The sequence below is a fragment of the Hylaeus anthracinus genome, unplaced genomic scaffold, assembly GCF_026225885.1.
Source record: "Hylaeus anthracinus isolate JK02 unplaced genomic scaffold, UHH_iyHylAnth1.0_haploid 4, whole genome shotgun sequence".
In the NCBI taxonomy this organism is placed as follows: domain Eukaryota; kingdom Metazoa; phylum Arthropoda; class Insecta; order Hymenoptera; family Colletidae; genus Hylaeus; species Hylaeus anthracinus.
Genome location: NW_026535289.1, coordinates 14564591 through 14590969, shown reverse-complemented (window position 1 = coordinate 14590969; position 26379 = coordinate 14564591). Strand labels below are relative to the sequence as shown.

Below are 26379 nucleotides of genomic sequence, written 5' to 3'. Positions count from 1 at the left end.
GGCACTCTCGCAGTCGTTAGATATACTAATAATGCTCGTTACTATACTAGAGATATTAAAATTGATATTTTCAGTTTTAAATATGCATTAGCTTACAGTGCATCTATTACAGAATTTGCTACAAATGCCTTATCAATGAGTCTTTGTAATTTTCTTTTTATTCTTTGGTATAAAATAAATGGTGATTTTTTTCATAAATTAATAATTTAAGGATTAAATTATCATTTATTAACTCAGTAGTGGCTAAGCGATAGTCAAACATGATTTTGAGCCCTTTTTTTTGTAAAATTAATGTATCATTACATAAGCATATTACCAGCACGATAACTAAATAGAAACTAACCGGGGAAGGGAAACAAGATTCGATGATGCTCGATGACTTTCTCCCTCGTTCGACACGAATCCGTGTCAAGGGTTGGTGAAGCATATGTGTATCCATATGAATATGACAATGACGTCACCGAATGACGTCAGCACCGTTACAAGTTTCTTCCGAGCTACTATATAATTTATGTATTCGTGAATACTGTTATGTACTGTATGTAATTTAGATCATGCGATTTACATATGTTAACATATGTATTCCGTTGACGAAAAAACATGTAATCGAAGGACGTAAAACGAAATTCCAACGCGATACAAGTTGGACCTATTTAGTCAATTTTCCTTCGCAATTTGTTATTTTTAGCGATATACAAATTTCGTTAATACATAGCGATATATTGTGGCGCATTTAAATAGGTACGTTATTCGTAGTCTTTCGAAAATATTCGTTGAGATGTTAATTTTCAGTATACCACGAAACACGACTAAAAAGCAACGTGTAAAGTAACAGAATGAACGAATTAAAAACAGCAATTTATGAAAGAAAACAGGATATACCAAAGGTCATTGATTCAATGATTACTTGAATCTTGAATAATATCAGTTTTCTTCACGACGAAACCACAGACGAATTTAATTTGTGGTTGAATGACGCATGGTCTCATAATAATAATAAAGATTGAATATCAAAAGAGTGAGAACAAAAAATGAAAACTAGCTGGTATCAAAAATATTTGTAAATTCACAAATACAAATGAAGTATGAAGTTGAGCTAATTTTGAACGATAAAATCTTATAATTCATACAATCAAAACAATGCCGTTAATGATGAATAAATAATCAATTTCGATCGTTAACAATACTATCGGTAATCGTAATATTGCTCGTGAGATCTAAATAATTTTACGACTTCGTAATGTTCATGGAATAAAACGTAATAATGGAAAATTGTTATGTTACGAACAGGTTATATTGACACAGCTGCGCAACGAAACCGCGGGTATAATTAAACAAATTGAAAATTACGTTGAAATTACTACGTCTCACAATTGACAGTTCGTAACATTACAAATTACACGCGGGATACGCAGTGGTTCGCTGTAATAAAATAATATACGATAGCGCGTACAGTACATTTATTCAAGGACATCATTTAAAACGAATTATCGGAGATCTAGAAACTATTTCTCCTTATGAACGAGTCGATCGCATGATTGTAAATTATTGTTAGTAGATTTGAAAGATGCGACTTTTCATTGACTTTGAAGAAAATTTTCAGAAAAAGCCAATAGTGTCGATATCGTTCGCGCACGACGTTATGGTTTCCGTCACTATCCGATGCACGATCAGCTTACGAGAGGGTGGAGGGAAACGGTCCGCCATTTTGATCGTGACGCGCAGCGCGGAGGTCGTGGGCTCCACCAGTGACGAAGCCACTGGAGTTTTGACGTGGCTGCTACGTACCTGCCCGTTTGCCCACTCCGATTGCAGCAAAGTTGGTGACGAGAAATACGTAACTGGTAAGTACCCAGCTGGAGAATAATAACAACCGGGCATGGACCACTGCACTTACCGTACATACGAAATGCTGCCGAAACTACGAGCATTCGATTTCGTGATACCAGCACGGACAGTTTTACGTCTGCTATGGAATATGCCGTAAAATATGGCGCCTTAAGAAAGATGTACGAATTTCTCGAAAAGGGCAATGGGGGTTACGTGACGGTTCTGACATCTCTTTTCACCACTAACCGACACTCGGTGATACGGATCGCTGGAATCTCAGCTACGCTCGATCGTATTTCCCTTTTTTTATGACTCCTGGCCCTTAGACTACGCACGAAAGCATCTTAAGTGTTTATTGTTCTCATATTATTTTTAGATCTGCTTATGTAAATGACGCAGTAGCACCGCCGATCGCTGACAGGCGGGAAATTTAAAATCTCTTACGCTTCGATGGGATAACCTCGATTCTCCGTCGATATATTTTTCGAATCCCTCGACCCAACTTGCTCTGACAATGTTTTTCTTTTCTTAAACGTCGATTTGTCGATTTTCAAGTACGCTTATATTTGACTTTCTGAATTAAAAATCATTTGCTGCTTAGTATAGTATCTTTTTAAATATTTTGATCTGTAGCACCGAGACTTGTTATTAAACTGTAACCAACGATTAAAGTAATATTGGATTGCTTGTTAAATATACTTAATGGATCGCTAATATTATAAGGATAACTGTAAATGAATGTATAACAAGAACAAAGAAACAACACCGATATATGTACATATAAAACTGTATTTCTTTTGTAGGGTTTGAGGTTCCCAGGCTATGGAAAGTATGGTTGAAGAAAATGGATCAACTGTTGACCCATTGGCTACAGGTCCCCAAGATGCGGCACCAGCAATAGCTACATCGGTACAATCTCTCAATAGAACACATCAGCAGCAAACTCATCATCTGGTAGCTTCTACCAGCATTGTGCAACTGACGCTACCTTCGTCAGGAACAACACAGGTATACAGGAGAAGCTCCTGTGTATCTATGTCTGATCATTTATTTACATCTTTTGTTTCGAAGCATGCATACATAATTTATTTATGCTTTAATTATAATTGTAAGGTTAATCGTTTAATCGAAGAGCACTGTGTATGTATTCAATCTTGCATAATGCTGGTTCGACTTTAAAATTGGAATTTCTTTTTCTCTATGAATCAATTGAATATTGTTTCTTAATATTTTCAAACTATAAACAAACATATATTTTATTCTTTTGTAATTAGTTCATAGCTACTCAGATATGCATGCTAACATTAAAGAATTATAAAGACCATTACTTTTTGGTCTATGTTTGAAGTTTATTAAAAAAAAAATATTAAAATTTATACATTTAATAACACGAGTTATATGTATTTTATTTCATGATTTTTATCTGTTAATTTAGGTACAGTCTGTTATACAACCTAATCAGCAATCAGTAATTCAGACTGCAACAAATATTCAACCTGTTGCTATTTCAAAAGGAAATGTTATTCTTGTTAGTAAACCCAACTCTGTTATTCAAACAGCTCAAGCAAGTTTGCAGACACTTCAGGTAACTTTCTCCTCCATTAAATTATTATATTAAATGTATTTGTTTATATTTCCTTATAAGAATAACAATTGTATACGCAATTATAATATTAATACAATAGGTGGTCGAGACAGGTAGCGATGATAGTTTCTCGGACTCTGAAGAATCGCCAGAACAGAGAGGAGGTATTCTTACCAGACGTCCGTCTTATAAGAAAATTCTCAATGATTTAGGTGGCGGTGAAATTACAGGTATGATTATCTTCACCCTATTTAAATATTTCATGAAAATGCTAAACAAAATTATCGTAGGTTTAAGAGAGAAATTAAAATTCTCAACTTTCAAATTGTTCTTGTTTTTGAGAATATTATTAATTACTATACAATTATTTGATATCAACTTGCATATAACAGTTTTCAATTTGAATAGTATATGAAATCATAGAAAATAATAAAGTGCATGTCAGTTCATACAATTAGTATTATTTTAAGCACATTACGTAATTATTATACTAGACATTGTCTTCAATTAGTTAAAATTATTTTCTATTTAAATAAATGTAGATATTTTTTTTGTAAATCATTTTTTACGAAGTAAATATTTAAACGTGTTTGGTTTCTTTAAAGTTATAAGAAGGAGAATGAGTGTGACACATTATACATATATTTTTAACATATAATTTTATGTATGTAAAAAGAAGGAATGCCATACCAAGCTTAGCGTGTGGGTTATCGTAATAAAATTTAATTTATTAATAATAAAAAACCAGTGAACTCTCCTCTAACCGCTACCTTTGTGCGCATAACATTGCATTAGAGAAAAACAATTTTCGTTGTTAAAGTAACTGAAATCTCACATATATTTACGTTAACAAAATAGTTACTTTCTTACTTTAACTATAATAGTAGCAAATTACGAATTAAACGATGTCGATAATTCTTATTTTGTAGTCACTATAATTAAATAGTGGTACCAAATTTAACGATACATTAATGACGATATTCGTTTATATTTATTGATTTCAATTTATTGTTGGTTGTTCCGTTTCTATTAGAACTAAATAATTATAACGAATTCCTATGCTTTTTCATACTGTTCAATCGTTGTTTACCTTTAATTTTCACGCTACCTCGATCTATTTCCTTTATGTATGAGCTGACTGCACAGCATTGTGAGATATATATGTGTATGTATACAGCAGCCAGAAGGGAAATAGCGTATAATTTTTACTTCCGTCTTTATGTTTTCTACTTACATAAATATCATTTCACTTTCTGGATGCAGATCTCTCATTTAAAATAACGTTTACTTATATATTTTTATGCAATCAGGAAAGTTATTTCAGAAGAAATATTATTTACGTTGCTGTATTATGAAAAATTCATTTATATAAACATTTTATGAAATTTATGTTACTTTGTGGGAATTGTTCAAGTTTATTTAGACGGAATTAAATTAACACCGATACAACAGATTTATTATAATGGGGGGATATACTGATTCGGTGTTACAGACGGTCGATTGCCCCCTCTAGAATCATCTTCTGAGTGTGATTCTAACGTGGACAGTGAAGTATCTTCCCACTCGCTCCATTATCAGACAGGTTGGTTATTTTTTCTTCTACGTATCTTTCCTGGCTGTCCTAAATATCGTTCAATTCTGTGCATATCCTAGCCTCTGTCCTTTCATTAAAAAAAAAAAAAAAAAAAAAAACGATGTTCAAGGAGTAAATTAGAACTATCGAAATAGAGTAATTCCTTTTGTATTTGTGTGTACCGCTTACAAAAAACATTTTATATTATATCTGCTTGGTGTGGCATCCCTGCTTACAGGTTTTGTAATTCTAAAAAAAGGAAAAAAGAAAAAATTACGATGATCCAAATCGAGGATAGAAACATTTAATAGTACATAAAGTTAAACTATGCTAGTATGGCTGTTTGTTTACTTATTTGTTATTTGATAAACCCTTAGCTAGGTACTCTTCTCTTTACGAGTTACGTATAATTGAGTTTTATAGCTCAAGTTAATGTACTTTGCAGTAATTCCCGCTGGTACCATTCAAATTGCAACCCAAGGAGAGGGTGTTCCAGGACTTCATACGTTAACTATGAGTAACGCAGCAACAGCGGGCGGAGCTATAGTACAGTATGCGCAAGGTCAAGATACACAGTTTTTTGTCCCAGGTGCGCGCTTTTTCATATTTCCTCACAATTATATTTCTCAGTTAAATGTGTTGTTGTTGATTAAATATATGATGCATAATCGAATCTGTTTTAATAATATCGAAACACCCATTTCTAAGTTTAAGTTTTTTTTTTAACAATTATGTGCTATTTTAAAAAATAACTTATATGAACTGATTAATAGTTGAGCTTTACTAATTAATTATAAGCAAGGAAGATACAAATTTAGAGAGTACAGTCTCTGGCAATGTTCCAGCTTATACAGGACACGGTGTTGTAGTAGAGGATGCGGCTAGAAAAAGAGAATTAAGGTTGCTTAAGAATAGGTAAGATCGAAATAAGATAAAAATTTCTCCAATGTTTTGGTTACTTATCACGGATTTTTTTTAATTTCTTTATTTTATATTTTAATTTAAAAATATGTAAATACTTTCTTTTTATAGAGAAGCAGCGCGCGAGTGTAGAAGGAAAAAGAAGGAGTATATAAAGTGTTTAGAAAATCGTGTTGCAATATTGGAAAATAGAAATCAGACGTTAATAGAGGAACTAAAATCCTTAAAACAGCTATGCGAGCCGAAAACTGACTGAGGTTGGTGTTTAATGTTGAGACATTGTATCAAAACTATTAACCAGCTAAAAAATCTGTACATGTCTGTTTTGTGTACATTATCCTAAACGTTGTTAGGTAAGCAATGGTGATGTACATGCATTCTTATAAATAAGTGTTTCTGTAACATATTGTATTTAAGTGCGAATACGAAGGCTTGTGAAACTTGCTATTACTAAAGCGAGAAGCCAAAGGTATATGAAATACGAAGGCAGCAAATAGGCAATATTCAGGAAGTCAATCTATATTTTGGATAAATTTAACAATCATATAAATTCATATTGACGTTTACATATTCAAAAACCATACATTGATAACAAAACAGTAACATCAATGTTTGAAGCACATTCATTTAGATTATAATGAATATGTGACGTTGAACAATACTTCGGCAATGTTTTATCTATAAATGATTGTATTTGTGTAGTTTTCCTCTACTTTAGGGAACTTTACATTAGCGAAAGTTCGAGAGAATTACGAAAAATGAGAAAATATGTTTACCTGTAGTCAATTTATAACAGATAATTTGTCGCTGTAACAAATACTTCAAAGACGCCTTATACAAACTATTTGCTAATGCGATTTAGAAATTACTAGGTACAATCTACGATTTAAAAATCACATAGTTTTTTGCATAAAAGAAAGATATATTTGTTAGGTAACAATTTCTTTTTCAGTTTTTTGATTTTTCTGTTGTATTCGAAGGTAGAACTATTGTCAAAAACGAATCCATTACGAGTTTTCGAAACTGTAATATAGGATTGCAAAGATCGAAGGTAATTGTAAATAGATCAAAATTTTACTGATTTGATCATTGCTGCTGTAACATGTATGTGTATAAAGTGTCTCCGCAGTATAATTTATACTGTAGGAAAACATGCTATAGGAAAGCAGTAGTTGAAATGCTTTCGTTTTATTTTACTTTGTATTTTAAGATGCCTCAAGTGCGAAAAACTGAAGAACAGAATTTGTAAAATATGAATGTAATATATATCAGGAGTGCCTTGAAGATTTCTGTATACTTATGAGTATACAAGTGACATGCACACGCACGTGTGTTAAACACGATACACGCGCGCGCATTACACATGACACATACACACAGCACACACAAAATGTATGTATGAAATTACGTTTTAGGTAAATATGGGTACATACAATATTTTTAAACTATCTATTACGTTATACATACATGTCCCGCGTAAAACTCATTAAGTTGCGTTACGCGATTTAAATTTTTATTCTCATATTTTCTAAAATTGAATGAAATATTTCAACTATTATTGTTAATTTACGCGCTGTACTACAAATTGCATAGTGATGCGATTAAATGAGTTTTATGTGAAAGTAGAAGAAAATTTATATTATGTTCGATTTCATTAGAAAATATTTTTTTTTTTTTTTTTGTATCCTACGCATATTTACCATCATAGAAAAAAAATTATTCTTCAATGCATTTTTTCTTGTAGAATGGATACTCTATGACCTAAGTTAAAAACTATTCGATGTATAATTTTGATTGTTATATGTTTATAAAAAGCATACTTTCGTACACTAAAAATCCAGTTTGATCATTCGTTAATTTGATATTTTTCAAAGTAAATGCTGATAAATCTATAAAAATTATAATTTAGTTTTGATTTTGGAACATGCTAAGAAAACTTAGATTTTTACAGAATGAGATCGAATTACATATTATTTATATATGTATATAGATATTCTTTTTTATAAAATGAATTTTAAGATGATTGATCAGACTGGAAAGATTTTTAGTATAACTTACAAACTTATATGATTTTTTGACATTTTTCCTTAAATTTTTGAAAGATAAATGCAATTATGCACTTCAACTATACGTTCTTATACATGCTTGATGTGTAACTTACAATTATACAGTTTTTATTCAAACGGGAACTTAGATAATTTCCGAACTATTCTCTATAAACTGAAAGTACAATGTACTTATAGTGACGTTTTGTAAAATAAAAACGTTTCACTATAAGTTCCTTTTTTCATATGAATTGAAATTTTATTTGAGAGAACGAATTCTCTTCACATTTTCATCTGTGTTTTAATGTTAATCATATGTATGATATATGTATATCTTGATTGCTGCACCGATATGAAATATTGTATATAGATAATATATGTATTTTTACATATCATCTGCCTTTAAAAAATATAGTTCATAAACCTCTTTTAAGGTAGTATTATTTCTATTAATGATATGTAGTAAAATGGAAAAGAGCAAAAGATGGTAAATATATTTAAAATGTTTATTTTTAATAATTTTATTTCACCATATAAAAGAATACAGGACACGTACGAATATTCATCTATAAATTTTAGTCGTTGTTTGTACTATTACTTCCTCCAGCGAATTGAAGTGGAAGCATTGTCGAATCGTCTCGTCACCTAAAATACAACGAGTAAAATTATAAAATCTAAATTCACGAGTTCTACTGCTTCTCGCTTAGATCTTAACATTCAGTTGGTAGTGCATGTAAAAAATAATCACTAGTATCATAATTAGTGGTTGAAAGTATCATCATATACTGGAATACTACAGGAATGTTTGTATACGATAAAAAATAATACTAACCACAAATTTACCTTTGCTACAATTGTCACGTGGCTCCTTTCAATATTTCTCTTGCGAAAACTGCAACGAATAAAACTGAATTAAATAATGATTAACAATTATAATAACGAATTACTTTGTACGAAATCATTCAGTTGGTAGTGCATGTATTAAATAATCACGATATCATGTAAACGGTCGTAGATTTCATCATAAATTACTCGGAAATTGTAATTTACAATTCAATTACAAACAAAAAATATATATTCTAAATTCTAATAGACGATAAGGATTAATCGATTACAACAATATTATACGACTATTGCAATAGATTACTGAAGTTATCTTTGGATCAACAAATTTAAGAGGAATACAGATCCACGTTGCGAAATGAACAGAAAAACATGTTAATAAAACTTCACACTTACATGTGGACTGATCATTTCCTAAAAATGATTTAAATAATGAATCACATCGTACGACTTTTCACTCTTTCAAGGTGGATCAATTCTTTTTGCCATCGTTATTACTAACGATGAAAAGTTTTTGAAAAACATGTCGAACCACTCGACTTTTTCGAACGAACCTGAACGAAGCTGAACTCAAAATGGTCGAGGACTTCGTCGGTTTGTCGACGAATTTTAACAAATAGCCAAAATGGCGACGAACTCAGCTGAACCATGAACTAACCAAACTTTTCGGAAGATAGGACCGCTCACCACTGGTGAATCTAGTGGTTTCTAGTAATATGGATAATGATCAGCGATATCTATATCTACCATAAACCATAGATACATGCCTATCTATGTACTACGTATTCAATCGCAGTAGTTACAAGTTGTTACAAGTGTCAGACTCGCAATTGAAATTCGAGTGTCGTTCAGGAAAGACATGGAGATGATCTTAAGATGTTCGAGCATGATCTTGAATAAGTTTAAGCTCTGTTGACTGTTACTGATTGATAAGAGAGTGATCGTTATCAAGATTAAAAGACCGGAACTTAACGCCGAAATTGCTCGTGACAGTAACGTTAAGCGATGTTAACGATATTTCACTTCATCACAGTTGTCGACAGTGAACCGCTCGATCCTCGAATTAGGATTAAATTATCGTAAAATACGAGAATAGACTTTAATTTAGACCAACGATGGATGCTCGAGGCATTGTTCGTAGAAGTTGTTTGTGAACAGCTAATAATCCCTGATAATCAGTGTAATGATCGTCAAAGTGCTGAATGATTTATTTTGGATGCCGAAATTTCTCATCAACAAGATCCTGATTTATTGACACAGGCGAGAGGAAAGTAAAAATGACGGAGAGCTTGATAAATGAATGGTTGGCAGACTGCGCGGATGTCTCACTTTCGGAGCTCCACACTTTCGCTACCACTTTATTGCAAGACAACGAGATTGTCAGAGCGCTTTATGTGCTCTTGGAAGAACGTAGTAAATATAGCCAGGTAGTTAGTATATTATATATGTATGTATACACATGACTATTTGTCAATCTAAGTTTTTCTAAATCATTTTTAATTTCAGCTGGTGGATACCGTATGCGATCAGTTATACAATTTTTACCGTTCTCGGGAAACGGAATTGCAGAGGTTTACCTTGCAGTTTTTGCCAACATTAGTATACATTTATTTAAATTCTGCAGCTCACGGTGATATTAAGGTAAGACTATGTATGCAATTAAACGGAAAAGACACAATTAAATGAGAATGTCGTTAATGTTTCATGTAGTCATGACATTTGAAAAGTATGGAAATGAATGTTATATAATTCTAATTAACTATAATTTAAGTTTGACTAGTATGGAACAACTATCATGTCATTTACTTAATTACAGAACATAGGTGAATCAAGATCAAACATGTAATCTATCATTTTTATTTGAAGAAGACATTTAACTTATACACTAGCTTTTTACCTAATTCGAATTGAACTTCTTTTACAGAACTGTCGATCTGTAGAAACATTGTTGATTGGATTGTACAATCTCGAAATAGTGGATAAATCTGGACAGCAGAAAGCAATTTCTTTTAGATTACCATCACTTGCGATGCTTTCCATATTTCACGAGGTATTTATTACGAATAAATACAAATGGAACACCCATATAATTTCATTTGTAACATTTATTGCCTCTACTCCACAGCCTGCAAGTTTAGCACCTGCCTCTTTAACGGAGAATGCGGTACGCAGATTCGAGGAATGTAATACAAAATTAGTTAGTTGGGGGCCGCTACAGCAAGTAGAAACACTGAATGCCCAGAACAGATTGAAAGTTATGACCGCTCTTCTCTTTATCTACAATCAACAGCTTGGTTACATAAGTAAATTCGCTTTGGAACAATTATGCAAAGTTGCTACCAAGTAAGGTGAAATTTATTCTTTTCATACGCTTAACGTATTTTCATACGATTTATTTAATAATTCATTACAGGCTTGTTACTCAAGGATTTATGAAACCTGGACATCATCAACGATCTTCATACGGAAGCGAGTCTAGTTTTGTCCCGAGGCTTTTACCTCGTATACCCGTGTCCAGTCAATTTCTCCTTGAATTCTTGCATGCTGTATATTTTGCTATGTGTGTAATACATCACTTTTTGTTAATAGTAAATTATAAATCAACAAATATTTAGTTTAAGAGACTAAAAGAAATACTTCTATATAATAGAATCCTCTTCTTTTACTAGAGTTCAGTATTACGTACATATAACACAAAATCATATAAGTAAGGAGTAACATATATTTGCAGGTATAACGATTGCTGGTATTTAGGAAACCAAGCAGTGGAAGATGTTCATAATCGAGCATGTTACGAAGCATACCCAGATGTTATGCTAGTCACAAACGCTATACGCAATTCTGCCAGTTCTGGGCCATCAGGTATGCGAAATGTCGATTTAAATATTGCGATAGCCAGTAATAAGGAGCAGTGAGTGTCATAAAAGTATTTAATAATTTCAGGTCACCTCAGTAGCGATGGACCAATTGGCATTAGCGTCGCGTTATCACCAAGTGCAACGGCGACGGTATCTAAATCGATGATCACGAATGCCTCCTTCCGAACTAAAAAATTACCAGGTGCGCTGTTACACGTTGAAAATTATCTTTTAATGTCTACTAATAATTGTCATCGAAAAATAATTCATCAAATTAATGCCCCCAAGTGTTTTATTAATGTTTGTTTCATAGTAGTATTTTTTGCACAGTATACGGAGTTTTTTGTTTTTAATTAGATCATTTACGACTAATCAGCATGTTATCAATGTTATCATGTCGTCGTATAGCGATTGTTAAAGGAAAGTCTAAGATAAATACGCTGCATATACATATACAGAAAGTCAAGCGTACCGAAATGAACATGCACGAATATAATATGTGTCCATTGTACAATTATTGCATGCAGAACCATCTTTGTAAATATATTTTAATTTATGTCTAGAGATTAATGTACATAGCAATCGTTAATTATTCATACGAATCAAATTGTCCTTTGAATTCGTATCAGGAAACTTGTTTTAATCGTACAAGACAGAATTAAGTTTGAACATTCATACAATTATAAACACATTTAAAAAATTACTGGATATTCAGCAAATGTGCATTGGTTGCAAACATGTGTCATTAGACGATCTGGATGAGAAGTTATTCGCGGCCGAACTGAGCAGCGCTACTCAACTTGAAGATGATGAGCTAACAGCAGTATTAAGCAAATCGAAACGGTTCCCTTGGCAGTCAAAGCGTTCAATCGTTCATTCGGACGAAGAAAAAGCCAGAATTAAAAAAGTCAGTTCGTCTTCATTGGAGAGTTCTAAACGTGGAACTGTGTTGAGTAATCAGTGTTCACCTAACAAATCCTCTCCTAAAAGGAACAAAGAGCACGCGAACAAAATTACATCTGAACATAACGAAGATCATACATCGAAGACGAATTTACGAATGAGAAAGGAGCACAAGAAAACTTCTGATTGGGCTTACAACGAGGACAAAATCAGCTCTGATGGGCATACGTACAGCGTATTGGAAGAGCAAGTTCTAGGAGAAGTGATCCACGAATCGATGGAGAATTTACATTTGGAAGGAAATAAATCAATCAGTTATATTACAACTGTTGTTCTATCGACGCATACATGGTATTCTAGTGTTCAGTTTCAGCACTTTAGGATTACCAAACATTTTCCAATAAACACACGGCAGTTTAGCTGTTACGATACGTAACGTTAAACGATTTAATTAGCAGCAGTTTATGCATTTATTGATAATTCATTTCAGAGACACCATCATCTAAGAACCATACAATTACAAGCCTAACCATATTATGTATATCGAACCACCACACAATGGGGAATTGCATGAACTTTCGGCATGTTTGATTGCATTGAAGATATCAAATTACGTTCTAATGCAGGTTCACTCTAATCCTTTCACTTTTTCTCCTCTTTTATTATCAACTTCCATTTCATGTTTGTGTAAAAGCACAAGTTAGCGTATGGCATTGTGATATTCGAATAAAAAGTTTTATGGACTGTTTCGCCTGTTTACTAATTATGGACAAAACTTGCATTGTTAGAATAAACCTTCAATGCTTTGAACCTTATTCTTACAATGTAAGTTGTATAATCGTGTTTTTTTCGAACTTAAGAAGCTTGACACTGTAAACATTGTTACTTTTTGCTTTACACTTCGATATACTTTTGTTGAATTTTAGTGATAATATACATCTATATTTTTTTCTGTTTTTGTTTTTGTTTAGATGACATACCGATTCAAGTAGTAAAGGAAGATTCTGGAGGAGAAGGTAAGAGCAATCTTGTATCGATCACAGAAGAAGACGCCGGCGAGCAAAACAGAGTTGGTTCAATGAGACAATCGAAGGATCAAAAGACTGCTTCAAAGATAACGAATTTCCCGGTACTTGGGAAGAAGCCACGGGAAAAGGATGGCAAAGTAACCAAGGCTCCTCATGTCGGTGCGTCAGAAAAAGAGAAAAAACTTGGATCTCAGGCAACTTCGAAGGAGAGTATCAAAGGTAGTTCCTCAATGTTAAATAGTGAATCAACGGAGATCGATGGAAATCGAGACTCTAATGTTTCTTTGATCGAGGGGGAACGTCTTGCATTAAGCAGCGATATAGATAATACTAATATGGAAACTCCTATTAATCTAAGAACACATAATGAAACAGAACCATTGACTTCGTCTATTCAGGTTAGCTCTGTTTAAATTATCCGAGATAAATCAAGAAAAATAGTAGTAGTGGGCTATACTGAACAACTACATTCTTCTGTTAAATCGGTTGTGTATAATTTATGCTTTTCTATTGTTACAAACTTACACAACATATTTTATACATGTTTTCGTTGGATCACAAGGGTTTCTAAGAAATATTAATGCAGCATTTGAAGAAAGTATATTGTGATTAGAAACAGAGGATTCATCGTATTCAGAGTTGTTTTAGAAATGGCTCATTACTATACCGATCTCTGTAATTAGTTTAGAAAATTGAAAACAAATAACGAGGAAGGGAACAATAACTAACAATGTACGTTTTCCTTTGATGGATGTATATAAATGTATATTAAAGGGTTCTGTTAATTGTCTTTACGACACGTCTTTTAATGTATTAAATAGATTTATGCTTTTCGCAAACCTTTTTACTTATAATTTTTCTATGATTTTAACAATTAGGAAGTATGACCAGACTTCTGTTACAAAAAAAGGAAAAATGTTATAATTTTAATCGTTACCGATCTAATATTTAAATAATTTAATACATAAATACTTTTAAATCAAAGAAAATGTACTTATTTATATTTTCCTTTAAATTATATTCATTATCAAATTTAATGGTATTATACTTGTGTCAACATTTTTCTGCAAAATGTAAAGCACAACAAATAAGTAAGAACGATTACAGATTATACAAAAGTCATCGGAAGTATTTCGTATTTTCATGGAAAATATTATTTATTATATCTTTAAATTTTGGATACTCTGTGAACAGAATATAACACGACTGACTTGTCTTTTCAGACAGTATAAAAAATATACTTAGAAAAATCGGATAATTTTCCTAACAATCATATTTTCTATAATATACCTCTTTATGCCTGCCTATATGCATAGAGTTGTCTGTAAGTTATGTTTAGATAAAAATGTGTTTTTGTATGAATTTCTACGTGAAGAAATGTTTTAGCTAACATCATGTTTATCTTGTAACAAATTCGAAATAATTTGTACCAATGTTTTTCCATAATCGTAAGATTAATAGATCTAAGGTCTTTCGATTCGTAGATTGTTTATTTTATGCATGATTGTAATTGACATTTATTTAAAATAATTATACGAATATCGTTGAATTACATACAAGGTTATACTTACGATCAAAGTTTCTCATTTAGTATAACATCACTCTTAATCAAAAATATGTGGAGCAAAATACTGGAAAATAAATCTTTATAATTAGTAGTGGATTTATACTTAAAAATATGTGCTGATTACAAAAATTTGTTTAAAATAAGTTCCTTTCAAAAATATACATTGATTGTTTACTGTTTTATCTATGACAATGGAAACATATTCAAAGGAATATCAATAAACAATAATTTTAAAAGTCAAATTAATCATGTCGAAAGATATGAAATCTTGGAATTGGTATTTACTTGAAAAGACTGCATATTGCATCACATTATTACTTATTGTTAGTCCAATGAAACGTCTACCGTTAATTTTTTTTAACCAATCAGAGTGTTCAACATAAAAAAAGTTATACGCATATTAATATTAAAACAAAAAGAATTATACAATACATTCATACGAACATGTTTAATTATTATAATGCTTCTACAACTTTTGAACAATCATCTAATTCAGTCTATCACATAACGAAAGAAGGCTGATTTGTGTCATACTCTTTAAGAAAGCTTATGCTACATAGTTTTGTGAGATATCAATAAAAGAAATATTATCTTTGTGAGAGAGAATATATATTTTAATCTTAGCTTCATTGAAAAGTTGTTCGTATGACATACAGATTTAAATGTATTATGTTGCAATAGGAGGTTGAAATTATTTCTTATTTCTGTATATTTTTATAATTATCAACGATACACAACGTTTTTTTTTATATATAAAAAAAAAATAAAACTTGTTTTTATTTCTTTTTTATTATTAATAAAATATCGCGCTCGACACGCATCTCTGTATTGTTTTTTTTATATTTCGAATATTAGAAGCATTCGATTAGATAGCCCCTTGGTAATCGGTAAGACTTTGGAAAATATAAACAAACTCTTTCTAATACATACATCTAGTATACTATTTAGAGAAATAACAAATTTTGAACGAATTATTTTTTATGTCATTTAGAAAGTTCTGTACGAATAATTCACACCATGAACAAATTATCTCCAGACATACACAAAGTAGAAAACCAAGTTCGTAGATTAATTTATTTTTAAGCAAGTTAGAAGTTATTTTTCTGTATCACTGCCACGTAGAGTAATTTAATCAAATGAATTGTATCGACGACTTAAGTTTTACAGATTTAGTTCGATTGTATACTACATTGTATTAAACACAGTGCGCTCACTGCGCAATGTGTTTTATAAATTATACGAACAATGGGGAGAAGTACAGATTATGAGTATTAAAGAATTGCACAGAGAAAATCTTTAAATAGTATCGCGAAGGTAATAAGGTAAATGTTTATTAAATTTGTTGAAATACTTGTACAAAAGGCAAGAGAACACTATTTATTAAAGTCCTCGCTGTATAAATATTTAACGAATTCTCTCGTGCACTTGGACCTTTCGTATATAGATACTTGCAAAACAGAACATTATGTATATAGTGTATACCTTCCAGTTTTACGACAAATACTAATTACCCTTACGAACTGTGAAATAATAACCACGGAATCTTGTACGTTTGTGCAGATAGAGTCATGATAATTCGTGTATATGCTGTTATAAATACTGTACATTATTTTAGTTTGTAATCATACTGTTAAAGCTTGTTACATTGTTAAAACTGTCAATATGTATATAATATACAGAACTATTGCACAGAAGGTATAATTGAGTCTATCAATAATTTGTATTACACGATTATTGGTAAAACAGTATTCTAAAATTTCTTAACGAAGTTGTATCAAAATTAAAGCTACATTTCAATCCACTGCACAAAATGTTCCATTTTTCCGTAACGACGAAACAACAATTAGCACATTAACAATTGTGAATACACAATATAGTATATATTTTTATGAATATATTTTTTAATCGTAATTACACATTCTTTAGGAATGAAATACATTTTGAACAAATATGTCAAATTAAAGCTTCGACAAAAAGTTTAATGCAAAATTTTTACTTGGATGTTTGTAATCGTTAATGTGTTAAAAGACGAGTAACGGTTTTATGATATTGAAGTGTTTTAATTATTTTCTAATTCTTAACGAATACACCGAAATAACTTTTGTATAAAGGCAGTAAGAATTTATATTTTTGGCGAATGATAAATTTCACGAATGCAGTAAATTTTTGTACTTTGAATTTAAAACAAGTATACGGCTTATTTGAATTTAACTTTAATACAAGAAAAACCTCACCTAAATAAGTAAAACTCATTGTTATCATTGAAAAAGTAGAAGATCTTTATGAAACATTTACCCCTATCAATATATATATATGTAGAAAACATCTGAATACCGAAGCATTGAAAGTCATGAATATCGAAACTACATGGCAATATCCGTAATAAAAAATACATATTGAAACAAGATAATAAGAGAACCGAAGTACTTATATTATTTATTGTATAAATTATATACATATACTGTTACTACCTTGCGTATTTATTATCATTCCAAATATTAATGTTTCACAGTTACTGAATAATACAATAATAAAAATAATATTTAGATAAATAGGTACAGTTAAATATATATATATATATATATATATATAAATGATTATGTAAAATATATTGTTAACACGTGCAATTAAACAAAATATTAAAAACTAATTTTATTTGTGCTTTATTATCATACAATATTATCAATAATCGAAGATAGTCTTATGAAAATGTATGTATATTTGTTTTAACGATTCATCCATGTTTCCCACAATGCTTTCTCCTATTGACATAGGAAAAATTGGAAAGAATAATATTGACTTAATTAATATTACATTAATAGTAAATGTTTATAATTGAACTTACAGTCAATACTTCATTGTTCCAGTTATCTTGGTAACTCTTAAGACGACCTACTGTCTCATCTTCCAATTTTTTTATAGTACTTTGCATTTTCTTCAATTTTAAGCAGTCTTCGTTATACTTAACAAGTACTTCTTTTAATTCTTCTTGACATAATTTTTTCTTACTGTAATTAGTACATATTTTGTATAAATCTGAATGAATCTTGTTATATTATTTATCGTATTTTGCAATACCTTGATAATTGGATATTTAAATTACGTAAAGAAGAAAGACGTTCATCATATTGTGCACAAAGTCCGTCTATTTCGTTCTCTTTCCGTTCATCTTTTTGCCTCTCCAGTCTTTTTTCGCATTCCTTTATATCTGCTCTGAGCATTTCAATTTGCTTTTTGCTACTGTCTCCTGCTGCAGTTATATTTCTGAAAAAAAATATTTATATATAAATGATGTAGCAACAAGCCAAAGCTTTAATTACACATTGATAATATAATTGTAAAAGTACTTCAATTGCTCAATTGTATCTGGAACTTCACTAAATTTTTTCTGTTGTTTCTGGATAAAAGTCAGAAAAACATTCTGTTGTTCAATTAAGTGTTTTTTATCCTGACATGTCTGCTGCATCAATTCGCGCTGTTTGTTCTGAGAAGTCTGTTGTTTTTCCAACTCCTTTAAACGCATTTTATATTTCTCAGGAGACTTCACAATTTCTGATTGTAATTCCACTACAATTTTGCTCAACTGTAATTACATTGGATACACTGCTATTTGTATCAAGTTTATACGTGATTAGACACTTGTTATTTAAATTCTGTTTTTAAATTTTTAGCTTACTTTCAAAACTTCTACTTTATAAGATCCATTAAGTTCTATTAATGGTTGCTTTCTCTCTTCTTCCAAAGACATTTTTGCCAATACTTCGGCATGTATTTTGTTGTTATTCTCAAGTCTGGCCTGTAGTTTTTGAATGTCTGCGATATACTAAGAGAACATAAAATATCAATGATCATAGATATAAGTTAGCTTGGATATAAATTAATTTATTAAAAAAACATTACTTGATTCTTCAATGACAACTGCTTTGCTGTATGCAATGCCTTGTTGTTTATCATTTCTATTGCTTCATTCTTTCTATCTATTATGTCCTGTAACGTTTTCACCTTATTTTTAATTTTACTAATTTTGTCCTTTATGTCTGACTCTTTGGTAGTCGCATATAGTATAAAATTTGCAAGAAATTTAGCTTGTTTGCGTACCCTTTTTGAACCTAGTCGTTATAATCATATTTTAATTGGGACAATTTCGTTTTCAATTTTAAATGTATCAAATGTAAATAAAATGTATACCTGGACTAATGATATCCGTAATACATAACTCTTTTATATATATTCGTTCACATAACTGTATCATAGCAACTTGCAAATTTATGATCCCAATTATTTCTGTGTCTTCGCTGTACGACATTATATCGTATTGTTCTATTGTTGGCTACGATTTGAATTTATATAAAACAGTAAAACTATACTTAGGCAATAAGAAACGATTGTAATGAATAATGTTATGATAATATCACTCACTTTATCAATTGCTCCGACGTCGATATGAAATCTTCGAAGAAATGTTGTTATTAAATTTACTACGAACTGCTCCGTCGGGTTTTTCAAATGATTTGTACTTGATGGAAGACGAGCATCGAGCACAATGTTATGAATTTGTTCTATATCTGAATCCATCTTTCCTTTTTGTACTTTATATTGACAGTAGAAACTGTTCGAGTAGTTAAACAATGCGAGACAGTTGTTTACAAACGTTATTTAAATGTGAGACGCTTGCGCAAATGATGGGACAACTATACTATATATACAATCCATAATTGGTACGATTCTTGGCTTTATAACACAACAATAAGTGGTTAATTCATTTATTATTTATTAAATGGATGTTAAAAGGAATAATTTCTATCGATTACAAAACAATTTAATTTTGCATATATTTATATATATATATATATAAAAAATGGCACCACTGGCGCCATCGGTGGGAAAACGTCCAAGTTTGTAGCTAAAATAGTACACCATGTTGTCGCTAGATGGCGCCACGAACAAAAGGGGTCTATAATTATTGCTGAATTAAATAACAATTCATACAAATAATAAATTTGAAATCTAAACTAATATGTTGCAGAGATATGAAGCCAAGAAACGTATTAATGATGGATTGCTGAAAAAAAAAAAAATTGTTATTAAAGAAATCGGTGGCGTCATCTAGTAGAAACGGTGGGAACTATTTTTGTTACAAACTTGGGCATTTTCCCACCGATGGCGCCGCTAGTGCCAAGTCAGTATTATAGTTACAAAATAATGTTGATAAAACTATGCAAACAATTCTAAATGTTACAAGTTTATTAATTACGAATCCCTTTTTCAGTATTTTTACTACTACTGACCACTCGTTGACTTGTATTTTTTTTCGTATCACTATTTATTTAAAAAATACTACACCCAATTTTAATATTATTAACCGATTTCGTAATAGATATATCAACCACGTAAAAATACAATTCCAATCGATATTACAAATCAATTTCGAAATTAGAATCGATACTTGTAAAGTATACTCATTTGAAAAAGGAGCATTCACATTGGTAACACTGAATTAATCCTGAGCATACTTGAACCACAGATTGCATATGATCAGCAACGTCACCAACGAGTTTGTACGATATTCTCGCGATACATATTTTTCCATTTTGATTCTTAATTTCTAAGCAACAATTGTTTTAATGGTCTTTATTACTGTAGACCAAGTGACTTAAAAGATTTGCTGATCAGAAATGGGATCTTCCCAGAGTATTGAAATACCAGGAGGTGGGACAGAAGGTTACCATGTACTAAGGGTAAGTGAATTTGTCAGAATACTTTAATCCGTTTTGCAACTTCACATTATCCTTTTTAACAAGCAAATTTTTATGTAACTGGAAATAGCAAACTATGTTAGCATATATAAATTACTAAATTTCACCAAAAGTATTACATACTCAATATTAAATATTGGATTACAATTCGGATGTTGATATATTCTTAAATCACTGTAATCGTTCTTCTATTATACGTGTAGTAAATTGGAATGTATTTTGGTCTTCACATTTGAAACAGGTTCAGGATGGTTCCCCTGGACAAAAAGCTGGCCTGGAACCATTCTTTGACTACATTGTGGCTATTGGAAATACACGTCTGGTATGTTCCCATTGTTTTTGTTTTTAACGAATATTTTACATTTATAGATTATTAAAGAAGACATATAAATTTTAAATACATACACAATGGTTTGGTATTTCATGTTTTAATCTGAATTAATTTTTTTCAGAATCAAGATAATGACATGTTAAAAGAATTACTCAAAAGCAGCGTGGACCAAAAATTATCAATTACAGTGTATAGTAGTAAAACACAATCTGTCAGGCAAACTGTTATAGTACCTAGTCTCACATGGGGTGGACAGGGTCTTCTTGGAGTTAGCATAAGGTTTTGTTCTTTCGAAGGTTCCAATGAAAATGTTTGGCATGTTCTTGTGAGTATATATACAGAAACAAAGGATGATTATATAATAATCTTTTGTGGACCACAATTAAAAAATGACAAAAGTAAATAACATTTGTATCAATAGCATGCATGTATTGTGTAGGAAGTACATCCATCATCTCCTGCTGAATTGGCAGGGCTGCGACCATTCACAGACTATATTATCAGTGCCGATTCAGTTCTACACGAGTCAGAGGATTTATTTACTTTAATAGAGGCGCACGAATCTCGATCTCTAAACTTATATGTATATAATACAGAAGACGATTCTTGTAGAGAAGTTACCATTATACCTAATCATACCTGGGGTGGCGAAGGAAGGTATTTGTACTAGTTGTTGTTATAGTTAACGTTGTATTTAAATGTTTTGTTAATTCAATGTATTTGTAGCTTGGGTTGTGGAATTGGATACGGATACCTTCATAGAATACCTATTAGAAACGTGCAACAGCATAAGTCCAATAATTCGTACATGGTACATAACAGTTTCTTCTAATTTCATATTATATTAAATACAAAATATTTTACTTGATAATTTTATTTTTATTTAGAGCAATGCCAAGCCCACTGTGTCGAGTCAGGTAACAACAAGTACCACTCATACAGGAGGAAGTAACATGGTTACGAGTATACCACCAGGATTTTCCATTCCACCAAATTACATTTCGTCCCAAGAAACTACTACAAAATCTGAACTTGAAACCACCACAATCCAAACTGTGTATACACCAAGCATACAAACATATACCGCTCCACAATTAAATCCTGCTACTGTTGGAGGATCTACAACTACTAATCCTGTACCTCAAGTTGTACCAAATCTAGGTACTACCAATATTACAAGTGGTAAGTGTTTATAAATAAATTTTAGAGTTAGATTATGAAAGTGAAAGTTATTTGTAATATTTTATTTTTATTTAGGTAACAATGTTTCATCTCATCAAAACGTAATGCCGGATATACCCGGGATGCCAACTACTCCACCTTTACCAACGTTCAGCACAAATACATTTTCAAACGAAGCAACTGGTGTTGTTGGATCACAGAAAGATTTCACGTCTGTAATGGTTCCAATGTCACCTGGAGTGCAATTCAACGTGCCTCAATCTCACGTTGTAACAACGCCAATCTCGTTGCCCGGCATGCCACCTATTACCGTTAGCGCGAGTTTACCGCAGAATACATCCTTCTATACACCTGTTCTTCAACAAAATCAAATGACCGGCGTCAGTACCATCCCTACGCCTACAGTAACGTCGACTCAGTAACGATCGTTATATTTCAAACGAGGATGTCCTTTTGTTTTATAACAATATACATATTGAAGAACGAAGGTAAAATAAAGGCGCATATGCATATATTGCAACTATATCGTGTCATTCTACTTTGTGCGTTTGTATTTTATTACTAATCTGAACGCGGTGTACACAAATCCTCAAGTATGGGAGAAAAAGAGTTATGTAATTCTGTATATAGGTAAAGTAAACGGTTAAACTAGAATTGAATTAAAGCATTTAAGAGGAAAAAAAAGTATTAAATCTTTACACGTGAATTATTCCGCTTACACTTTTTGTTGTGCATGTTTGTAATTATATAATTTTTATGTTCTCAATTATAACATAGGTAATTTAAGAAATATTAATTGTTATACAATTTATCTTTATTACATAAGATTACAAGTTCTAGTTTTTAACCGAATGACAAACTAAAACATTTGTGTACTATTTAAATGGCAAATATGAATAAATCTTGAGATTCATTAAGTTTAATTACTATGAAAAACTAACTATTTGCTAATGTATATAAGATCACAAATGTAATTCCTTCCTTAAATTATACCCCATGCAAATGTTTTTAAAACTCAGAAACAAGATGCTTGTAATGAAAATTTTTTATTGCATATTGTACATATCATTACAAATTTAAGTATTATATCATAAATATGTACGGAACAATAACCTTCTTACAATAGATATAAGAATGCTATTTCTTCATTTCTGTCTATGTATATGTTATTTCTATGGCATTTATATAATTATCTCGAACGTTCCTAGTTCCTCGTCAGTTGGGAGAACGAACTTTGACGGATCCACGACATTTTTATCAATTAAGGGCAAGCCATTCTCTTCTCTATATCGAAGCTGCAGATATCCTTCTCTGCGCGCCCAATCTTTCAAGTTTGGGTCTGGTAGATAAGCAACTATGAATGAACCGATTACAAAAAGGCAACTGATACATGTGAAAAAAGACAGGTGCATATAATGTCGATCCAAGTACTCGTTTTCATGATCGAATCCGTAGCTAGCCCACGTCTTTTTCACCTTGTACGGTTCCATTGAGGCAGTTTCGTCTTTCTTAGGTGTCGATGACACGCCTCGACACGCGACATCGGATATCTTTACATTTTTCGCTGCTAAACAGACCAGTCTGCTTGTATTTCTTTGAGAACGAACGAGTCGAAGTAACGTTGACATATTCTTTTCGAATTGACGATCGTATTTCTCTCTTCCAAATATGTACACAGTTGCTTAAGCTTAATATGTTTCCATTAATTGGTTACCAGTTGTCAATATATCGTGATAATTTCAGTAACCAAAAGTAGATGTTCGAATACACTTATTCGTGTAACACACGACTAATAATAGAGGTTAAGAACTCCGAGCAGACGTACCTGTCGTTGCATAAAGCGACATTTTTACAGAAAGTACGCTAGGAACTAAAGGCGCGCAAATTCGAAAATTTGCAATATCAATGATCGGGGTGTTATTTGAATTATTTCTTTAAGATTTCAGATTTAATATTTTTGTATGATTAAAGAGTGAAGTTTCTTCTCGATACTTTGCTCTTTCGAATTATTGGAAATTGTGTTTGGGTACTTGTTACATCATTTATAGGAAGACTAAAAATATAATTGGGGAGGAAGCATAAATCTGAAATTTTTAAGGATAAGAATAAGGTGATAAGAATAATAAACAGAGAAATTGGTACACGAATTTATAAATATTTGAAACTTATAATTATACATTAAATATGGTACAATGCTGTAAAAATATAACCAAGAAATTGTGTATACTTGATGTATTTGTAAAGTTGTGTACAGATATAAAACATACATTTGTTATTTATTTTCTATTATACAGTCTTTATTACATGGATCTTGATTTTCTTTAGAAATAGTAGATTTATATATTTCTTTCCACAAAAGGTCAGTCAATTCCTTAGTAATCTCATTTTTGTAAGAAAAATGATGAATGTAATCTCTTTTATTTGACACATCTATTATTATAATTAAGGATATATTTTTACACATAGTAAGAAATGTTTATGAAAGTATATAATTGACTGAAAGGATACATCCCTTTACATTCTCTTTAAGATCTTCGTAATCCCATCGTATTCTAGTCAATTCTTTATATAGCATATACTTTCTTCTATAGTATATAATAGTAAAATGTTAGAAAATTGATATAGTGCATAAACATAATACAAATGTGTTAATGATTCATAATACGGTACAAACCTTCCATTATCCAACAGATCTTGATCCTTTGAATTTTGTTTGCAGACTTTAAGCTTATTTCTTTGTAATTCTAACGATTGATTTTCTTGTAAAAATTTGTTCTTTTCTGCTTCTAAATCTTTCTGTAAAAAAATTTAATTTTATTTGTTCTTATGTCTACAGTGGAAACATTAAATTATGTTGAACTCGTAGAAACAATTACTTTGTACTCTAAATGTTTAGACAAATCGAGATGCTTGTACTCCAATGTTTGCTTTTCAAATTCAAGTGTTTTTCTCATAGAGGATACTTCTGACATTAGTTCTTCGAGTCTCGTTTCATCTTCTAAAAAAAAAAGAAATTAATAACACCTTCGGTTCTGTAAGAAAAGTATAAAAACAAATAACAATACAATTACCGTTAGAATGTTCATCATGTTTGGTTTTAACATGATCCATTAACTTAATTTTTTCTTGTAATAACTTTTTCATCTGGGAATCTGTAATTTTCATGTGCTTAGTTTTTAAAGCCATTATATCATCCATTGTTCCGGTAGATATTTGTAACGTAATTCACGAAAACAACTCTACAAAGGCAATCCTGACAGTTGACACGTTTTTCAAATTGTCACTATGCAATGCTACCAATAGCAAGCAATTAAAATCAAGATGAATTATTTAGGGAAATGGCAAAATCACGGACATAGGAATATCAGCCATCTTACGTTGCCCATTTACAGCGGAAAGTTTAAAATGGACTATAATTGAAAATATGTTTGAAAATCAATTATTATAATTTCAGCATTTTACATTTCCCTTATATCTAACATCTCCTTTACACTTCCTGACATTTCCTGACAGCTTCTAATACACACTAACAACTCCTACCACCCTCTAACACCTTCAAACACTCTCTATCGTCTCCAAACACCCGCTAACACCTCCCAAACCCCCTAATATCTCTTAACAACTCCTAAGGGCTCCAGACAGTTCCCTTTAATTCTCTTCAATTTCTAGAATGTCTCCTATTAATGAAATGCCGAAGAGATGGCACGAGAAATACATGGTACGTATCGAAATTCTGAGGAAATTTTACATTTTAGTATCAGGAGAATGTAATGAACGAGTAGGTATCATAATTTTTATTTTCTGCTCAATACTTACCTCTTGTATCAGGAGATCATGATGAACGAGGAGGTGGCGCTAATCAAATTTGGCTCGAATTTTACTTCTAATATTATAGGAACATGATATTCGAAGAGCTGGGATGCCCCTACTATGCGGCAACACATGCTGGTCGGTTGA

The 26379-nt window shown here is 31.3% G+C and overlaps 5 protein-coding genes and 1 long non-coding RNA gene across 21 annotated transcripts; 3 read left to right on the top strand and 3 right to left on the bottom strand.

Moving 5' to 3' along the window:
* The first annotated feature begins 38 nt into the window (after positions 1-38).
* LOC128895145 (cyclic AMP-responsive element-binding protein 1) lies at positions 39-6676 on the top strand. 11 transcript variants are annotated; one of them, XM_054157457.1, is made up of 9 exons: positions 1851-2122; positions 2207-2384; positions 2634-2838; positions 3266-3415; positions 3516-3645; positions 4908-4997; positions 5434-5577; positions 5834-5903; positions 6021-6676. In XM_054157457.1, exons 3-9 carry the CDS (start codon positions 2653-2655, stop codon positions 6163-6165), a joined length of 915 nt encoding a protein of 304 aa, XP_054013432.1. In that variant the 5' UTR covers positions 1851-2122; positions 2207-2384; positions 2634-2652; the 3' UTR covers positions 6166-6676. The 11 variants fall into 11 exon arrangements, with proteins under 11 accessions (XP_054013439.1, XP_054013436.1, XP_054013433.1 ...); XM_054157464.1 differs by lacking the exons at positions 1851-2122; positions 2207-2384 and adding an exon at positions 39-1844 and having other exon boundaries at positions 2634-2739; positions 5843-5903; XM_054157461.1 differs by lacking the exons at positions 1851-2122; positions 2207-2384 and adding an exon at positions 39-1844 and having other exon boundaries at positions 2634-2739.
* Positions 6677-8439: 1763 nt separating this feature from the next.
* On the bottom strand, positions 8440-9467 carry LOC128895152 (uncharacterized). Its single transcript, XR_008461722.1, has 3 exons — positions 9194-9467; positions 8787-8846; positions 8440-8599 (listed from the first exon to the last, which is right to left on the bottom strand). It is a non-coding gene; the product is annotated as an uncharacterized LOC128895152 (long non-coding RNA).
* Positions 9468-9576: 109 nt separating this feature from the next.
* On the top strand, positions 9577-15900 carry LOC128895137 (hyccin). 5 transcript variants are annotated; one of them, XM_054157437.1, is made up of 9 exons: positions 9578-10227; positions 10304-10438; positions 10722-10847; positions 10923-11140; positions 11211-11357; positions 11529-11659; positions 11741-11857; positions 12405-12909; positions 13530-13662. In XM_054157437.1, coding segments are annotated over exons 1-9 (1533 nt in total). In that variant the 5' UTR covers positions 9578-10074; the 3' UTR covers positions 13531-13662. The 5 variants fall into 5 exon arrangements, with proteins under 5 accessions (XP_054013409.1, XP_054013411.1, XP_054013412.1 ...); XM_054157434.1 differs by having other exon boundaries at positions 9577-10224; positions 10722-11140; XM_054157436.1 differs by lacking the exon at positions 13530-13662 and adding an exon at positions 13049-13522 and having other exon boundaries at positions 9577-10224; positions 10722-11140.
* A 609-nt stretch (positions 15901-16509) lies between these two features.
* On the bottom strand, positions 16510-19933 carry LOC128895139 (uncharacterized). The gene is made up of 8 exons (XM_054157441.1): positions 19573-19933; positions 19342-19483; positions 19054-19262; positions 18830-18976; positions 18501-18736; positions 18232-18417; positions 17999-18161; positions 16510-17915 (listed from the first exon to the last, which is right to left on the bottom strand). Exons 1-8 carry the CDS (start codon positions 19726-19728, stop codon positions 17880-17882), a joined length of 1275 nt encoding a protein of 424 aa, XP_054013416.1. The 5' UTR covers positions 19729-19933; the 3' UTR covers positions 16510-17879.
* A 722-nt stretch (positions 19934-20655) lies between these two features.
* LOC128895138 (Golgi reassembly-stacking protein 2) lies at positions 20656-23345 on the top strand. The gene is made up of 7 exons (XM_054157440.1): positions 20656-20891; positions 21151-21231; positions 21362-21565; positions 21680-21897; positions 21967-22051; positions 22128-22422; positions 22498-23345. The coding sequence occupies exons 1-7, from the start codon at positions 20829-20831 to the stop codon at positions 22842-22844; spliced, it is 1293 nt and encodes a 430-aa protein (XP_054013415.1). The 5' UTR covers positions 20656-20828; the 3' UTR covers positions 22845-23345.
* Positions 23346-23764: 419 nt separating this feature from the next.
* LOC128895148 (uncharacterized) lies at positions 23765-25696 on the bottom strand. Of its 2 annotated transcripts, none has more exons than XM_054157468.1 (5): positions 25494-25696; positions 25299-25420; positions 25097-25218; positions 24931-25007; positions 23765-24852 (listed from the first exon to the last, which is right to left on the bottom strand). In XM_054157468.1, exons 1-5 carry the CDS (start codon positions 25618-25620, stop codon positions 24695-24697), a joined length of 606 nt encoding a protein of 201 aa, XP_054013443.1. In that variant the 5' UTR covers positions 25621-25696; the 3' UTR covers positions 23765-24694. The 2 variants fall into 2 exon arrangements, with proteins under 2 accessions (XP_054013443.1, XP_054013444.1); XM_054157469.1 differs by having other exon boundaries at positions 25299-25417.
* Between the last annotated feature and the right edge of the window lie 683 nt (positions 25697-26379).

Excerpts from the sequence above, each read along its gene's own strand:
- LOC128895139 (XM_054157441.1), bottom strand. The coding sequence starts at position 19,728 with ATGGATTCAGATATAGAACAAATTCATAACATTGTGCTCGATGCTCGT. Across the intron at positions 19,484-19,572 it reads ACGTCGGAGCAATTGATAAA|CCAACAATAGAACAATACGA; the intron begins GTGAGTGATATT and ends TTCAAATCGTAG. Across the intron at positions 18,162-18,231 it reads TTAAATATCCAATTATCAAG|TAAGAAAAAATTATGTCAAG; the intron begins GTATTGCAAAAT and ends TACTAATTACAG.
- LOC128895137 (XM_054157434.1), top strand. The coding sequence starts at position 10,075 with ATGACGGAGAGCTTGATAAATGAATGGTTGGCAGACTGCGCGGATGTC. Across the intron at positions 11,358-11,528 it reads CATGCTGTATATTTTGCTAT|GTATAACGATTGCTGGTATT; the intron begins GTGTGTAATACA and ends ATATATTTGCAG. Across the intron at positions 11,660-11,740 it reads TGCCAGTTCTGGGCCATCAG|GTCACCTCAGTAGCGATGGA; the intron begins GTATGCGAAATG and ends TAATAATTTCAG.
- LOC128895148 (XM_054157468.1), bottom strand. The coding sequence starts at position 25,620 with ATGGATGATATAATGGCTTTAAAAACTAAGCACATGAAAATTACAGAT. Across the intron at positions 25,421-25,493 it reads ACATGATGAACATTCTAACG|AAGATGAAACGAGACTCGAA; the intron begins GTAATTGTATTG and ends TTTTTTTTTTAG. Across the intron at positions 25,008-25,096 it reads GATCTGTTGGATAATGGAAG|AAGAAAGTATATGCTATATA; the intron begins GTTTGTACCGTA and ends TATATACTATAG.
- LOC128895145 (XM_054157452.1), top strand. The coding sequence starts at position 2,653 with ATGGAAAGTATGGTTGAAGAAAATGGATCAACTGTTGACCCATTGGCT. Across the intron at positions 3,416-3,515 it reads CAAGTTTGCAGACACTTCAG|GTGGTCGAGACAGGTAGCGA; the intron begins GTAACTTTCTCC and ends TTAATACAATAG. Across the intron at positions 4,998-5,433 it reads CTCGCTCCATTATCAGACAG|TAATTCCCGCTGGTACCATT; the intron begins GTTGGTTATTTT and ends TGTACTTTGCAG.
- LOC128895138 (XM_054157440.1), top strand. The coding sequence starts at position 20,829 with ATGGGATCTTCCCAGAGTATTGAAATACCAGGAGGTGGGACAGAAGGT. Across the intron at positions 21,232-21,361 it reads CTATTGGAAATACACGTCTG|AATCAAGATAATGACATGTT; the intron begins GTATGTTCCCAT and ends AATTTTTTTCAG. Across the intron at positions 22,423-22,497 it reads TACTACCAATATTACAAGTG|GTAACAATGTTTCATCTCAT; the intron begins GTAAGTGTTTAT and ends ATTTTTATTTAG.